The 16,855-nt window shown below is 35.4% G+C and overlaps 2 protein-coding genes across 3 annotated transcripts; one reads left to right on the top strand and one right to left on the bottom strand.

Annotated features, from left to right (window-relative positions):
• Positions 1–288: 288 nt before the first annotated feature.
• On the bottom strand, positions 289–9,278 carry LOC115996492 (cytochrome P450 97B2, chloroplastic). Of its 2 annotated transcripts, none has more exons than XM_031235746.1 (14): positions 8,936–9,278; positions 7,937–8,117; positions 7,485–7,592; positions 7,103–7,187; positions 6,492–6,730; positions 4,274–4,447; positions 3,706–3,753; positions 3,530–3,589; positions 3,000–3,086; positions 2,586–2,674; positions 2,216–2,307; positions 1,280–1,341; positions 946–1,095; positions 289–857 (listed from the first exon to the last, which is right to left on the bottom strand). In XM_031235746.1, the coding sequence occupies exons 1-14, from the start codon at positions 9,088–9,090 to the stop codon at positions 633–635; spliced, it is 1,755 nt and encodes a 584-aa protein (XP_031091606.1). In that variant the 5' UTR covers positions 9,091–9,278; the 3' UTR covers positions 289–632. The 2 variants fall into 2 exon arrangements, with proteins under 2 accessions (XP_031091606.1, XP_031091608.1); XM_031235748.1 differs by having other exon boundaries at positions 7,937–8,187; positions 8,936–9,074.
• Positions 9,279–13,642: 4,364 nt separating this feature from the next.
• LOC115996112 (protein FAR-RED IMPAIRED RESPONSE 1-like) lies at positions 13,643–15,175 on the top strand. Its single transcript, XM_031235254.1, has 3 exons — positions 13,643–13,989; positions 14,377–14,870; positions 14,971–15,175. The coding sequence occupies exons 1-3, from the start codon at positions 13,661–13,663 to the stop codon at positions 15,063–15,065; spliced, it is 918 nt and encodes a 305-aa protein (XP_031091114.1). The 5' UTR covers positions 13,643–13,660; the 3' UTR covers positions 15,066–15,175.
• Positions 15,176–16,855: the final 1,680 nt, after the last annotated feature.

The raw sequence follows: 16,855 nt of genomic DNA, 5'->3' as shown, positions 1-16,855 counted from the left end.
GATACTATACTTGTGTTGTAATGAAACTATACTGTATATAAAATGAAACTATAGTTGTGTTGAAAGAAAACTGCAGTGTATATATATAAAATAAAATTGAGTATGCTACATAAATAGAGTTACTTTACACATAACGGCGCAGCCGAATGTCGTTTCTTTTCATTAAAAGAAATGACACCATTTTGGACCATGGTCCACAATGCTCCGTGGAACATGGTCCACAGTATAATTTGCGAACTAAGTGATGCTGATAACCAATTTCCTTCAGGTAGATATCACCAAACTATATAAAATAATGCCAAGCAATGAAGCAATCGCCTGATATTTTATTGAATTGAAAGCTTCCTTTCTCCACTGTTAAATTCAATCTGGTGCTACCCCCTGCTACACTACACCTCTGATTAATACATTATTTTACAAAATTATAAAATACAAAATACATTATTTTACAAAATTATAAAATACAGACCTACAGAAGGGCAACAATCTCTTCAGAAATCTGAATAATATGACTTGAATTATCTTCTTCTTCTTCTTCAGAAATTAGTGACTCTTCATTGCATTTGCTGCACCGAACTCCATAGTGTTGTATTGAACAGGCATAGTTTACCGAGAACAATGGATTTTCAGATTCAGCACACATCCAACCTCTTCTTCAATTTGCACCATAACCCGTTCTTCGTATGAATTGTTGCACCAGTAACAAGCTCCACGGACTCTGGCGTTCCTTTCAATTTGATGTCAAACTTCTGCAGCAACATTGCCAATGCTATAGTCGATTCCATGAGTGCAAACTGGTCCCCGACACATTTTCTTGGTCCTCCACCGAAAGGCAAGAAAGCAAAGTCTGATATAATCTGATTACATGAGCAGATCCCATTATCAAATATCAAACTTGCTGATGATATGGCATTATAATTAAACAGTGCACTGAAAGAAGCTGACCTCATTTGGGTATAGTGCTCCAGGGCTTCTAGATGGATCAAAACCAGCCCACCCTTCAATTCCTTCACTTTCTTTTCGAACTTGAAACCTCTCAGGTTCAAACTCATTTGGTTTGTCCCAGAAGTATGGTGACCTATGGAGATTATACACCTGTTTGGATGTGTAAGTGAAAATATAGAATTCAGCGGGGTTATCCTATCTTTTCGCTTTGTGCTTAGGTACCTCGTCAATATTCATTTTTAACCTAGAGGTATAAGTCCTTAAACCTTAAACAACACATTATATAGAACACGAAAACATTGCAAAGGAAAAAGTACAAAGTCAACAAACTTACAGAAAGAAATATGTCGGTACCAGCTGGAATTGCATATCCATCCTTGTCACCATTGTAACCTCCTACACAGTTGGTAAAATTTTTTCAGGATACAAGGATAGCAGATGCTTAAGATCATGACGTGCACAAAAGGAAAACATCACAAAGAAAATGCAAGGAGGCTTCATTGAATTTGTGGCTTAATACTGGTTAACTTTAATGTTCAATGTTTTCCCATGGTTTAAATGTTTCAGTTCATATCCTGACTCAGATACAAGGATTTCGAAAGCTACTTTTGAGATATATGAAATCCCCTCAATGTAGGTGCGTCTCAAGTCTTTTCAATAAATCGAAGTTATGACTGGGACTTTTATACCATCTTCACCTAAAGAAGTTTAGAATGAACGGACCCACAGAGTATTAACTTAGTACAACTGTAAGGTTCCGGGTCCACATATAGGGATGCAATTAGAGAAGAACACACCTCAATAAACCTGAAGGAATTACCCCAGGCTATAAAACTTGAATATTCAAGGACTCTAATCTCTAGTTTCAAAATTTTGATAGTTGAGAAATTCCATAAACTGTGTAGGCTGGAATCATGGAAATCTTTCTTTTTCTTTCTCATACACACACAGAGTAGTTATTCTTTTCATTTTTAACTTTTGAACCCTTCAAGTTATGATGATAATTTATACAGTTAATAGGAGTGAAGTTATTCAATTGTAAGTGAAAAAATTCTATCTGAAGTATAGCCTTGACTTAAGCACTAAAGAGTCCCAGGAGTCTACTTTTGAGTGAAGGGCGAGTAGCTCATTGCTTTCATGAAGAGATGATTAATTAAGTAGACTTTCAAGTAAAAACTAAATTCGATTAAAACATTCAAAAGTGAAGATTTTCTCATATATAAACATTGAGGAGTTTGAAGAATTTTGTAAGTAATAATGAGAACTTTACCTGGTAATTGATCTGGTTTAAGGGAACGCCTAATAAGCAATGGAGGTTGTGGAAACAAGCGCAGAGACTCCACGACAATGAGACGTAAGTACCTGAAAGCCAGAAGCACACTTATCGTTAAGATCATACCTAATGGACATATAAACTTGATGAAATTCCAATTAGCATAAAAGTAACTAGATACTTGCCCACTAGATTTCCAGTTTGATACGAATTAATTTAACTTCAACAGAAAATAGCCAGAAATCTAGCAATAGGTATTGCAAACTTCTACAAGATTATTTTAAAATCATTTTTGTTACTTTTACAACTAAAGAGTACGCAAATATGGCATGGTACCAGAACAAGTTCATAGAGTTCCATGGCTTACTCCAATTTTTTGAGTGATTCAAAGGTTGGTCTTCCCTGTCCAAGCACCGCGTCAATCTCAGCTTGGGCTTTCTTCATTTTGGAAGGATGCTGCTCAAATTGAACATATATTATCAAAACCACGTTCATCAAACATTGTGATGTCATCAATTATCAATTAAGGAAGAATTACTGTAATGGAAGCAAAAAGGTCTGCATTATCAATAAAAAAAATGAAATTGCATATTTGATGCAAACCATATGCACTTTGTACCCTTGATGAGTATCTTTTGCACTTCAAGTTTGTTATTTCCTTTCCAGAAAATTTTTGCATGATTTAACTTTCAACAGTCCTCTGAATTATGCTTTGTTTCATTTAGATGAATGTAAAAAAAAAAAAAAAAAAAAAAAATCTTTGTGTTATGACAAACCGTACTTGTGCTAGCAGGAAAACAGCCCAAGTAAGGACAGCTGCAGTTGTTTCATGGCCAGCAATAAGCATTGTCATCAAGTCATCTCTTAGCTGTCACATAAAATTCATAAAAGAGTAGTATGAAGCAAAGAAAACAGGTTTTTTTTTTTTTTTTAAAAAAAAAAAAAAAACCTGTTTTTTTTGCTTCATACTACTCTTTTATGAATTTTATGTGACAGCTAAGAGATGACTTGATGACAATGCTTATTGCTGGCCATGAAACAACTGCAGCTGTCCTTACTTAGGCTGTTTTCCTGCTAGCACAAGTACGGTTTGTCATAACCCAAAGATTTTTTTTTTTTTTTTTTTGAAATAAGAAAACAGGTTAGTACTGCATAGAGATAAATATGCAACATTCATGGATAGCTTGATTTTTTTTTAACACAACAACCCAGCAACATAGATTTGCATGAACGAATGAAATGAAATTCACACATCTTTTTTTAGTTGAAAATTAATTAAAAAGAAACAAATGAAGTTAAAAAAAATGTCACCTGACTATCATCAGCATCAGCACCCCTCATATCAACTAAAAATCGCAAGAGACTTGCATCCTGCGAACTTTTATAGTCAAGCCAAAACTCACTAGTCTGGATTTTTCTAAATTTTTTGAATGCATGAACGATAAATCCTATGACATATGGCCTCACAAACAGAAATAAATGCCAACCTTAAGATTTAGGTAGTCCCTCTGCTGCAGTTTCTCAACATCTGCTTCCTGTCAGAGAATGCAATCAAAATGAAAGTATGAAAAATCCTGGTACACAATCTTAGAGTTTTGAAAATTTCTAAAATGATATTTTAACAATAAGAATAAAATTAGCTGATCTGTAACTACTTTGGATCAAAATTCTATTTTTCATCTCCAATTCCAAAATCTTCTTCTTACTAGATAGTGTTACATAGACCAAGGTTCATTCATTCCCATTTAATCAAACAGAGACTTTGTTTGACCAAAGGCATAAGGAGTAGCATGCACTCTTTCCCCGATAAAAGCAATAAATATAGAATATTACTCTACCCAAATGTGTCATTGTGTTTCATCTTGTGACACCATTCGACTGTCATAGCTCGATGTAGAGGTTATTATACCAGTAATGTATGTCTATTTTCCACCATGAGATTATAAAGCACTTGAAAGCACACATGATATTAATTATCAAAATTGTTGTGTTTATATGGAGAAGCAGTTTGCACTCTCAAAAGATGCTTGTCATTTATGCCATAAATCATCTTACCTGCCTGGTCTCTTTCGCAAGTTTTATGAGACCATCTAGACAGTCATTTATGACCTTAAGATCATTACGGAATTTCCTTTGTCGGGGAACTAACCACCTTGCCAGAGGAATGTTCCAATAAGGAATATAGAATGTTGACCGATGCTCAGCTTCAAAAAGAGTACCATATACTGCCTGCAAGTTGGAAACACCAACTAGTTTGTAATTGGCAGAAGAAAATGGAAGAGTTCAATTAAACATGTCTCTCTGTGAGAATATCGTCTAACTTAATAGCCTCTTAGAACACACAAATAAATAAAACCTTCAACCAAATCAAATGAACAAACAAAAATGATCATGCACTATCTAGCTGATTGTAGCATAATCCATGCAGATCTCTCTCTCTCTCTCTCTCTCTCTCTCTCTCTCTCTATCTCACCACTAAGTAGTTGACTAATCTTTGAAGGAAAAACAATCAGTCAAGAACATATTAGTAAATTACTAAGGCTTACAGAAACCTTTCCTGGCTGTTTGTACTCCTAATAATAGAAGCTTTGCTGTTTCCTAGTTTCTTTATTCTGTGGGTAAGGCATACACGTGTCACCTTCCAAGTTCTAATTTCTAAATATCAATCCGTTAATGCTTAAAAGGTAAAGTGATGTGTGCACCTAGCATGCTCTCTAAATCAATCAACCAATTCTTTGAAGGGAATTATCAGAACTGACAACTTCAGATAAAAAAATTATTCAATCTTGAGTGGATCTCTTTTTTCATTTTGACAAGTTAAGAAGTCATTAAAGGCCTAAAGGGTACCACCCAAAGCACATGGATTTTGTGCAGCAAAAGAGGAAAACAGTAGCCTATATACTATACATATTTGAGGTGACCAAAAATAAACCATCAAGAAAAGAACATTAATAGCAGAGCCAGATTCCATTCCTTATATTTCATTCTGTTCCATTTAAGACTCCTGCCTTTCAGCACTTTTTTGACAGTAGAGGACATAACCATTTAGCTCCACTTAATAAAAGTTGCCAACATTTCCATGTCAAATTGCCGTGAATAAGAAAACGGTGACTGTTTCTTCATCTTTGAGACACAAAACACAGTGATAGACATGAATGATATCCCTTGTTCTTAAGTTTTTCCCCATCAACTATAGCTTCCTTAGATGCATCCCAAGAAGAAAAAAAAAAAAAAAAAAAACTGAAACATTTAGTGGGCAGCCTGGGATCCAAATCTGCTTCCCTGGAAAATCACATGCTTAATCATTAACCAAAGCTTGGATGAAAGATTTGACAATGAACATCCTTGTCTCCAATCCCTCTGCAGCTCCTCCAGGACTTGAGTAGATAGTTTGTATGAAGCTAAGACAACTTTCCAACTCCCAATTTTGAGGATCTCTATGGATTTCATACCCAGTCTTAAAGACCTCAACAGAATCTTGATTGGATCTCTTATAAAGCAGAAGGCTGACTTATTCTCTGACAGGATGCAGTTGGGAAATTCAAGAGTATATGCTATTCAAATTATTTGAATAACCATCTTCTTTTTTCCTAAGTCAATCATCAAGTAAATATAGCATGCCCTTAAATCCTTTGTTTGGCAGTTGGCACAATCCAGAATTCAAGCAGACTGAAACCAGGTTTGATTGGAAATACGTACCAACAGTGAAGGCAATGTGACTTTTGCCAAAGATTTTCATTAGACATTTAGACAACTTATCAGCATATCCATCAGAAAGCTCTAGTGGATAAAACGGTTATCAAAATCTTCCATGAACTACCTAGAAGCAAAAGTTTGACTTAGACAATTGCCACCATGCAGTTGATACTACATTACTACCAACATGCGGTCCAAGTAGTAGGATCTTGATTCCACTCAAACATAGTCTTCGGTTCATGCCTCGTGAATGGATCAAATCAAGAGAGGTCCACCAAATGGAGTCCAACAACTTAACTCTGGATTACTTGAAGCCCAATGTGGCTACCGGATACCGGAGGTTCATGGTAGCAAAAAATCATGCAATTGATATTGGTGAGAAGAATATAGGTAGCAAAAAATGGCGTCGGAAAGAGAAAAACATATATTTACCTGTTGTGCTTAAGTGCTACAAAGATTTAAAGAAAAAGGGAGAGTACAATAAGATGCAATAATCACTCTAAGAGTACCACATTCACATTCTCAAAAGAAATGCAGCATCCTCATTAAATCAAAGCATGGATAATCTAACCCATACCTTGATCACTGGAGATTCTTTGGTGACAGAACCAAAATCATAATTGAAAACCCCAAGCCCAATAATATCCAGTGCCAAATTTGAAAATTCTGACTCAAGATCCAATTCAATTGTTTTTCCACCTTGTGACTCTTCTCCTTCTATAAGCTTTTCAACTTTCAATATTGTTCTTTCAGAACAATCGACAAATACTTTTGCCATGGCTTCCAAGTATGAAGTGTGGAACCCAGGAGCAATGACTGTAAACCACATACGTAAAATATTGGTATAGAAGTATAAAGGTACAAAGAAGTAAAAAATCATGAAATGCAGGTAAAGTATACCTTAGTTCGTATAGCAGCATTTATGCCCGCAAAGTTGGAAAATGAATAATGAGAAGAATTTAAATTAAGTGTAGTAGCATCTGCTATTATGCTGTCACTTCTTGCCTTTAGTCTAAATATTGCAACAAGAGGTGATGCATTCATATGTTACTATTAAGCTTATTCCATGAATCACTTCTCGTAAAGATATAGTGGCACTACATCAGAAGCTACAAACAACTAGTTGCTGAAGATATCAATGACTGTTCACGGAATTGAACCTGCTCATATCTCAAAATTCAAACTCACCTCTTCTCCTTTGTTTCCAAGTATCAAGGTCAGCAGGTATTAGTCCTTTTCCCATTATAGGTTCCAAAATTTCAGCGAGAACTCCCTGTTTGAAGGCAAGAAATGTCATAATGTAAAAGAAGTGAGGCCATAAGATTGCAACATACACACATGTTTGAATAGTCAACATAATGCCTGGTTAGTTAGTACAGCTTCTCTTTATCAACATATAGAAATTCAAAAGGAAATGATCTAAAACTAAAAGATCGATAGTATCTTAAGATTTAAAAAAAATAAATAAATAAATAAAGAAAAACAAACTAGAGTCACAATAAGGGAAAGCTCCAGCATGTGTGCTTATGTGTTTGAGAGAGTGAGAGAAAGAATGTTTACAGAATCACACCTTGTCATATGAGAATGCATTTTCACGAAGAATATGCCTTGCCACAATGGGATCTGATACAACTACGAATGCTTTCGGCCCAAAAGCAAGCTTATACACCGAGCCATACTGTCAATTCAATGAAAACCAAAAGGAAAATGAATACAGAAAAAAAAAAGGTGGGAATGCACCGCAAAAGGTAAATGCTAGCTTCAAACAACAGAGCAAATAGTTTCCAAGTTTAGGAAGATTGACGTCTTGTTTTTAAGAGGCTATTTACCACTAATGCAGTTCATCAGGCATTCCCTAAAACTCTAAAAGGCAACTATTAGTACCTCTTTACTTATAACTTAGTGGCTCCGTATCTTCAGGTAAGAGCAAATCATACTGTAACACAGTAATCTGGTCATCTAATCATAAGGACATATTCACTACAATAAGAAGAAATAAATAAATCATGCCAATGGCAGTACCTCTAAGAACCAGTCGTACAGTGAGAAGAAAAGTGGCCGACCAAAAAGATCAGAAACAGCACCTTCAGCAGTAGGCATGGACCCAATTTTTCCCCCACTCAACAGATTAGTGAGGAGATTGCTTGCATTGTCTAACAAATTCATTCTTGTTTTGCGCTCATCCGTACTAGTGGACTGGCACCTGCATTTCAGTTCAAATCCACATCATCCGCAAGCATCCTTAGCTAAATTTCTTCCACATAAATAAAATCCTGTGAATACATTAATGAACGATCAACTTAATACAGTACTAGTTGAATGGGATATCCCATCCCTATTTCCATTTGAAACAAGTTTTGAAATTTACTCAATCCAGTTTCCCTTCTGTCCTCAGAATGCAGTACATAGAGACAAACAAAGACTAAAAGTGTTTATCCCCTGTTATAATCTAAGATTGAGTTAGGGTCACTCAATTGGGTTATAATGTAAATGTGCCGAACTACACTAAAAATTGAATCAAAATCAATTAGCTAATTTGACCCATAGCGTTATAAACACATATTTTTCTACTCAACTAGGCTATAATGCACGTGGGCCAAACCACACTCAAAGATTGAATCCAATCAATCAGCTAGTGGAACTCATAGCCTAATAAACTCATATATTCTTTCTTAGAGTCTTAACATCCCCGCTATGGAAATATAAAAGTCAAACAAAAGCCTAGTAAAGGATGCGCAACTCAACTATCAACTAAGCTAGAATGTCATTCATGTTGAGGGGTGTTACAATATTCGATTTCTATATTTAAATCCTTTTTAGTGCGAGCTCAGGTTCCTCGCATAATTGCTACCTAGAAATTCAGTCTTTCGTAATACGGCCATCAGTGCAAATGAATCTTTAGGCGCAAGAAGACTAAGACAAGAGTACTTTTTTTTTTTTTTAGTTCACATGACCTGCAAACCTGACAGAAATACTGCTAGCAAAATATATGAAATAATGGGAGAGAGTGAGAGAGACTACCGAATTCGACACCCTCCACTGGGCTTCATCTTGAAGGACCTGCCATGACTATGTCTAGTACCCGCAGTCCTAGAAGAAATAGAGGGCAAACCAATACAAGAACGGCCGAGCCCACAGTCAGTGTGAGTAGCAGCAACGCAGCACCCAGTCGCCATAGACTTTTATCAAACAGATGGAGTGCAAGAATCCTAAGAACCAAGGAGACGAAGAGGCGAGGCGAGTTGAGCTCAGATTTACAGTAATGGTGTGCAAATTGGTGCGCCTGCTTTCCAGTGAACTGTATTTGTGCTCTACCCACTGACGAAGCGCAACTCCCATGTGTGAGAGACACGTAGATATTTGTCCGAAAATGCGGAAGTTAGGCCAACAAGGCAACCATAATACAATGTTGGCATTTTAGTATGGACTTGTTTGGTTAACGGTAGCGGGTTGTGTTAGCGGTTATCAAATAGCGAATTGTATTAGCGAATTTGACCAGCGGAATGTATTAACGGTTTGTAAAAAGATGTTTGGTAAAATTAACTGTTTAGATTAGCGGTTAACATGTAAAATGACCAAAAAGATATACATATAATACTACTCCGTAATAATAATAATAATAATAATAATAGTAACAACAATAGTAATAATGATATTAATTAATAAACCAAAAAAAAAAAAAAGAAACCAAAAAAAAAAAAAAAAAAACAGTAAAAAGAAGCTGTTAAAAAAAGGGGCCTTGAGCTCCCTTTCAACGCCCCTTATTCTTCTCTTGCCTCTTCTCTTGCCTACCAATGGGTAGGGATGGGTAAATTATGCCGTGGACCCATGTGCACATTGCAAGGTGCACCTGGGTCAAAAACGACGTCGTTTATGGCTTTTTTTTTTAAAAAAAAAATTTTGTTAATTAACGCCGTTAACGGAGCAATAGGCAGGCGGTTGTCGACTACCAGCGGGAGAACCAGAGCAGAGGAAGGAAGGCGATTTCACAGTCCAGTCATTCACCATCATCGCAAATCAATTCATCATCGCCGCAACATCATCGCAAAACAATTCATCATCGCCGCAATTCTCGCAAAACAATTCATCGCCTTTGTTTGATTCATCATTGCAGTTCTCTCATTCATCATCGCAATTCTCGTTGGATTCATCATCGATTCGACATCGCGATATTATTTCGATTCACCATCGTAATTCTTCTTTGCAATTCTTCTTCAATGATGGCAGAGGCAGTAGATTCATGTTTGGATTCATGTTTACATGTTGATGGCTCATCTTCGTTTTTCGAATTTATGATTTGTGGTTAGATTGATTGTGTAACCATGTATTTGAGTTTTAGATTCACACTTATACAACTCTACATTCACAGTTACATAGTGATAGATTCACACATTATGAACACTACATTCACACTGTTTCCTGATACTCTGTTTTATTTTTTATATTTGCAGTGATGGCAGAGGCAGTAGATCAACTAAGTTTACACGTTGATGGCTCATCTTCGATTGCAGGTTTTAAGTTTGGATTCTTGTTTGATGAATTGTATAGATTTATGTTTGTTTTTTTTTGAATTTAGGATTTATGGTTAGATTGATTGTGTAACCATGTATTTGAGTTTTAGATTCACACTTATACAACTATACATTCACAGATACATAGTTGTAGATTCACACATTTAGAACTATAGATTCACACTGTTTCCTGATAGTCTGTTTTATTTTTTTATATTTGTAGTGAATGCAGATTTAGTTGTTGTCTCAACAAGCAATGATCAAGGCTGTATAAATGCTGAGGATTCTACTTCAATTCCAGGTTTTTTTTTAAAATTGTTTTTTAGAGTAAAATTAGTGATTCATATTGATTTACGATTTTATGTGTAGTTGTGTGTAATAGTGTTTGATGTGTGAATATAGAGTATAGGACTTGTGAATATATAGTTTTGAATGTGTGAATGCATAACAATGTTGATATAATTGCTAAACATATTGCCCCTGAAATGTGTGAATCTAGAGTTTTCAAAATGTGAATACACAGTATATGGTATGTGAATCTAGTGTATTGAATGTGTGAATGTAGAGAAGATAGTAATCCTATTACTGAACAATTATCACTAGAATGTATGAATCTGTTGTTTTCTAACTGTGAATATCTAGTATAGCTTATGTGAATATATAGTGTGGCATTACCCGCCCCCCCTCTACATAGAGAATATATTTCCATTAGATTGCTTTTTATTTGTTTTCTTTTGGTATGTTTTTCCATACTTGAGGTTATATTTCATATGTGCAGTTGATCAAGATTTGGTGGGTATTATAGTAAGTAATGGTGATGAAGCGTATGAGTTGTATAACGATTATGCATTTAGAGTTGGTTTTAGNAAACCAAAAAAAAAAAAAAGAAACCAAAAAAAAAAAAACAAAAACAGTAAAAAGAAGCTGTTAAAAAAAGGGGCCTTGAGCTCCCTTTCAACGCCCCTTATTCTTCTCTTGCCTCTTCTCTTGCCTACCAATGGGTAGGGATGGGTAAATTATGCCGTGGACCCATGTGCACATTGCAAGGTGCACCTGGGTCAAAAACGACGTCGTTTATGGCTTTTTTTTTTAAAAAAAAAATTTTGTTAATTAACGCCGTTAACGGAGCAATAGGCAGGCGGTTGTCGACTACCAGCGGGAGAACCAGAGCAGAGGAAGGAAGGCGATTTCACAGTCCAGTCATTCACCATCATCGCAAATCAATTCATCATCGCCGCAACATCATCGCAAAACAATTCATCATCGCCGCAATTCTCGCAAAACAATTCATCGCCTTTGTTTGATTCATCATTGCAGTTCTCTCATTCATCATCGCAATTCTCGTTGGATTCATCATCGATTCGACATCGCGATATTATTTCGATTCACCATCGTAATTCTTCTTTGCAATTCTTCTTCAATGATGGCAGAGGCAGTAGATTCATGTTTGGATTCATGTTTACATGTTGATGGCTCATCTTCGTTTTTCGAATTTATGATTTGTGGTTAGATTGATTGTGTAACCATGTATTTGAGTTTTAGATTCACACTTATACAACTCTACATTCACAGTTACATAGTGATAGATTCACACATTATGAACACTACATTCACACTGTTTCCTGATACTCTGTTTTATTTTTTATATTTGCAGTGATGGCAGAGGCAGTAGATCAACTAAGTTTACACGTTGATGGCTCATCTTCGATTGCAGGTTTTAAGTTTGGATTCTTGTTTGATGAATTGTATAGATTTATGTTTGTTTTTTTTTGAATTTAGGATTTATGGTTAGATTGATTGTGTAACCATGTATTTGAGTTTTAGATTCACACTTATACAACTATACATTCACAGATACATAGTTGTAGATTCACACATTTAGAACTATAGATTCACACTGTTTCCTGATAGTCTGTTTTATTTTTTTATATTTGTAGTGAATGCAGATTTAGTTGTTGTCTCAACAAGCAATGATCAAGGCTGTATAAATGCTGAGGATTCTACTTCAATTCCAGGTTTTTTTTTAAAATTGTTTTTTAGAGTAAAATTAGTGATTCATATTGATTTACGATTTTATGTGTAGTTGTGTGTAATAGTGTTTGATGTGTGAATATAGAGTATAGGACTTGTGAATATATAGTTTTGAATGTGTGAATGCATAACAATGTTGATATAATTGCTAAACATATTGCCCCTGAAATGTGTGAATCTAGAGTTTTCAAAATGTGAATACACAGTATATGGTATGTGAATCTAGTGTATTGAATGTGTGAATGTAGAGAAGATAGTAATCCTATTACTGAACAATTATCACTAGAATGTATGAATCTGTTGTTTTCTAACTGTGAATATCTAGTATAGCTTATGTGAATATATAGTGTGGCATTACCCGCCCCCCCTCTACATAGAGAATATATTTCCATTAGATTGCTTTTTATTTGTTTTCTTTTGGTATGTTTTTCCATACTTGAGGTTATATTTCATATGTGCAGTTGATCAAGATTTGGTGGGTATTATAGTAAGTAATGGTGATGAAGCGTATGAGTTGTATAACGATTATGCATTTAGAGTTGGTTTTAGTGTGAGGAAGGGTAAGCAACGCTACCAAGGGTCTACTAAAAATGTTAAGATGAAGACATTTTTGTGCTCCAAGGCTGGTAGTAAGTCCAAGAAAAACAGTGGTGTTAAGGCGTATTCAAAGATTGATTTAAGGACGGGGTGTGGCGCATATATTCAGTTCGATGTAGATGGTAATGGGGTGTGGACAGTAACAAAACACGAGAAAGCTCATAACCACAAGCTAAGCACTAAAGACAAGAGTCACCTACTTCGTTCGCACAGAAGAGTGGGAAACAATCAACTTTCATACTTAAGAGACTTAAAGAAGAGTGGGGTTGCCTTGGCGGATGGGATAAGGTTTTTGAAACATCAGTCAGGAGGGTCTCCACTCTTTGGGTTTACAAATCGAGATGCTTACAATTCATTGGCATCTGAGTCTTTGAAGAGCTTGGATGGAACTGATTCGAATTCGTTGATTGAAATATTCAGGAGGAGGCAGTGTAATGAGCCTGACTTCTTTTTTGACTTTGAAGTTGATGATGATGCAAGATTAACTAGCTTTTTTTGGAGGGACGGGCAAATGAGACGAGACTATGCGTTGTTTGGAGACTTGTTAGTGCATGATACAACATATCGCACTAACAAGTACGACATGATATGTGGTCCATTTGTAGGGATGAACCACCATTGTATGAATATTATGTTTGGGTGTGGTTTTTTGATGAACGAAAGGATAGAGTCATTTGTATGGTTGTTTAGAGCATTTCTTAGATCTATGTGTGGCAAATGTCCACAAACCATTATGACTGATCAATGCGCAGCCATGGCTGCTGCCATCTCTCAAGTGTTTACAACATCACGGCATCGTCTTTGCATATGGCATATCGGTGAGAACTCGAAGAAGCACATCAAGACACTTAGGAACAATAGGAATTTCATGGATCTATTTAATTGTTTGTTGAAGTACACAGACACCGAAGCTGAGTTTGAGTTGTATTGGTCAAGGTATGTTATTGTATTTTACTCATTCACTTTTGAGTTTGAATTTTCAATACTATTTTTGTAAAATAATGACTTATTGATTTGTGAATATACAGTATAGAAGCTGTGAATCTAGAGTACTAAATGTGTGAGTGTAGAACATATAGTAATATAATTACTGAACAAGTATCACTGAAATGTGTGAATGTGTACGTTTGAAACTGTGAATGTATAGTATAGGGTTTGTGAATGTAGAGTTATGAATGTGTGAATGTTTATCAGACTTAAGTTCAGAGATCTTAAAAACTGTGAATGTAGAGGAATGTATTTGTGAATATAGAGTTATCAGATTGTGAATATAGTTTCTAAAATTGTGTATATTTTTTCCTTTTGTGATCTTATGATTTTCAGGATGGTGATTGACTATAAGTGTCATAAGAATCCGTGGTTAGAAAAATTGTACGATTGTAGGGAAAAATGGTGCCCGACATTTAACAAGGATTACTTTTCTGGTGGCATTTTATCCTCACAAAGGAGTGAGACCACAAACCATTCAATTTCTAGGAAGCTAACAAAAACAGCAGGGCTTTGTGATTTCTACTCATCATTTGTGAGCGTTGTTTCTGAATGGAGAAGTAAGGAAAATGGTGAGGATTTTCGGTGTGCTCAAGGCATGCCCAATATGATGATGGATGATGTGAAACTTCTTTCACATGCTAGAGAGGTATATACCATTGAAATATATTATATGTTTGAGGAACAATTCTTGAAAGGTGCTGCTTGTCATCAAGATAGTGTTTTCGACGATGGCTGTCATTTGAAGTATCATGTTTGGCGTCCTGATAAAGATATTATAAGGCATGAAGTTAGTTTTAAGCCTACCAATTTGGATATTTCTTGCAGTTGTAAGTTGTTTTCTGAATTAGGAATTTTGTGCTGCCATTGTTTACGCATTATCAATGTACATTGCATTTGTTCTATTCCCGATAAATACATTTTGAAAAGGTGGACAAAGAAAGTTGCTGAAGGCAAGGCTGTTGATATGGGTTCTTTGTCTTCTAATGTTGGTGTTGCTCCTTCAATTTGGGTTGTTGAGATGACTAGGAAGTTTCAAAGACTAATTGTTTCTTGTCAAGACAACAGTGCAGCTAGACAGCGTTGTGAAGAAGCTTTTCAAAGTGCAAAGAAAAGTGTTGAAAGCGAGGTTGGTTATGTTCATATTGAAGATTCTGATGTCCCATCTTCAAGTGGTATTGTACAAGATCCATCAAGCCGGAGATTGAAAGGTGAGCGTAATAAGAGGCGAAGTAGTATTATTGAAAAGAAGTCTGCTGTAGCTAGGGGGCGAAAGAGTTCTGCAAACAAGGTTGCTTCAATTACAAAGGGTGTTGTTCAATCTATTTTGTCGGGAAGTTTATCTGAGATTGCTGGGGATGGATATCTTGTACATCCAAGTTATGGGAGTTCTGAATTAGTTCATGTTAATAAGAGATGACAATATATTTTTTGTATTTGTGAACATTTAGTTATAAAATTTCTTTGGAGTTATTAATTAGTACATTTTAGTGATGCTTGTGGAGTGTTGAAATTGTGAATTTAGAGTTATTAAGTTGTGAATGTTTAGTTTTAAAACTGAAATGTAGAACAGATAGTAATATAATCACTGAAATGTGTGAATGTGTAGTTTTCAATGTGTGAATATAGTGTATAGAATATGTGAATATATGGAAACGGAAGTGTGAATATGAGCACTTTTCAGACTGTGAATATAGAGTATTGAGGCTGTGAATATAAAGACATGAACGTGTGAATGTAGAACAGATAGTAATATAATTATTGAAATTGTGATTTTGGATTTATTAAGTTGTGAATTTGGTTAACAGAGTTAAGATTATTATGGTCAATGGTCAATTCTATAGTTAGAAAAGTGTGAATGTGGTGTTTTGAAATTATGAATATAAAGCTATGGGTGTGTGAATATAAAGCTATTGGTGTGTGATTACAACATAGTTCTACAGGAATTCAAGGAACTATTGTATATTCACATTTGAGTACAAGCTGTTCATTTCTTGTTGTACAAGAGTTTGGTTTTCTTGATCACAATGTTTTTCAATATGTTGGCACGCCACCTTATGATTGTTGCGGCGTACCTGGCCCTCAATCCAATTAAGAAGTTTTCCTACAAATATACAAGATCAAATAAATACTTTATTGCAATGCTAGCAAAAAAAAAAAAAAAGATAAGAAATTATTCAAAGCTAGTATTTGTGTACTTACATTTAAGTTTGCTTGCTTTTTGAATCCCGGGTTCCATTTATTCAATGTCCCTTTATATGTTTCCATATGCCTCATTACAAATAGTCCGCAATCAATGTAATTTTTCGATTCTTTCCAACTCATGTCCACAACCTCTATGGTTAGCTCATCCACCTTCCAGAATAGGGAAGATGACCCCAGTGCTAGGTATTCTTTTAAAGCTGTAACCTGGACATAAATATTTAAGTCTACCACTGTTACACATTCACACATTCACACATTCATAACAGTATATTCACAGATTATGTATTCTATATTCACAGATTGAAAATACCAGATTCACACATTTCAGTGTTAGATTTTCAGTGATTATATTACATCTGCTATACATTCACACTTTGATAACTCTATATTCACACTTTATATACTATATATTCACGGTTTGAAAAGTACACATTCACATACATGTAGCAACTGAAAAGGAGCTCAAGTTGGTGATCAACTTACCAAGAGGGTTGGGCAATCTCCATACTTGTCCTTCATGGTAACACCACGGACTAAGGACTTGTTGTCAATTATTTCAAGTTTTGAGGCTTTAACATTGATGCAAATGAGAAAATAGTGCCCGTGACGA

This window comes from Ipomoea triloba, chromosome 11 (genome assembly GCF_003576645.1).
Source record: "Ipomoea triloba cultivar NCNSP0323 chromosome 11, ASM357664v1".
NCBI classification, from domain to species: Eukaryota; Viridiplantae; Streptophyta; class Magnoliopsida; order Solanales; family Convolvulaceae; genus Ipomoea; species Ipomoea triloba.
Note: the sequence above shows the minus strand (reverse complement) of the source record. Positions and strands in the feature narration are given on the sequence as shown.

Excerpts from the sequence above, each read along its gene's own strand:
- LOC115996492 (XM_031235746.1), bottom strand. The coding sequence starts at position 9,090 with ATGGCGACTGGGTGCTGCGTTGCTGCTACTCACACTGACTGTGGGCTC. Across the intron at positions 7,188-7,484 it reads ATGCATTCTCATATGACAAG|GGAGTTCTCGCTGAAATTTT; the intron begins GTGTGATTCTGT and ends GCCTTCAAACAG. Across the intron at positions 6,731-7,102 it reads TTGGAAACAAAGGAGAAGAG|TCATTGCTCCTGGGTTCCAC; the intron begins GTGAGTTTGAAT and ends TGTGGTTTACAG.
- LOC115996112 (XM_031235254.1), top strand. The coding sequence starts at position 13,661 with ATGAACCACCATTGTATGAATATTATGTTTGGGTGTGGTTTTTTGATG. Across the intron at positions 13,990-14,376 it reads TTTGAGTTGTATTGGTCAAG|GATGGTGATTGACTATAAGT; the intron begins GTATGTTATTGT and ends TATGATTTTCAG. Across the intron at positions 14,871-14,970 it reads TTTGGATATTTCTTGCAGTT|GTGGACAAAGAAAGTTGCTG; the intron begins GTAAGTTGTTTT and ends CATTTTGAAAAG.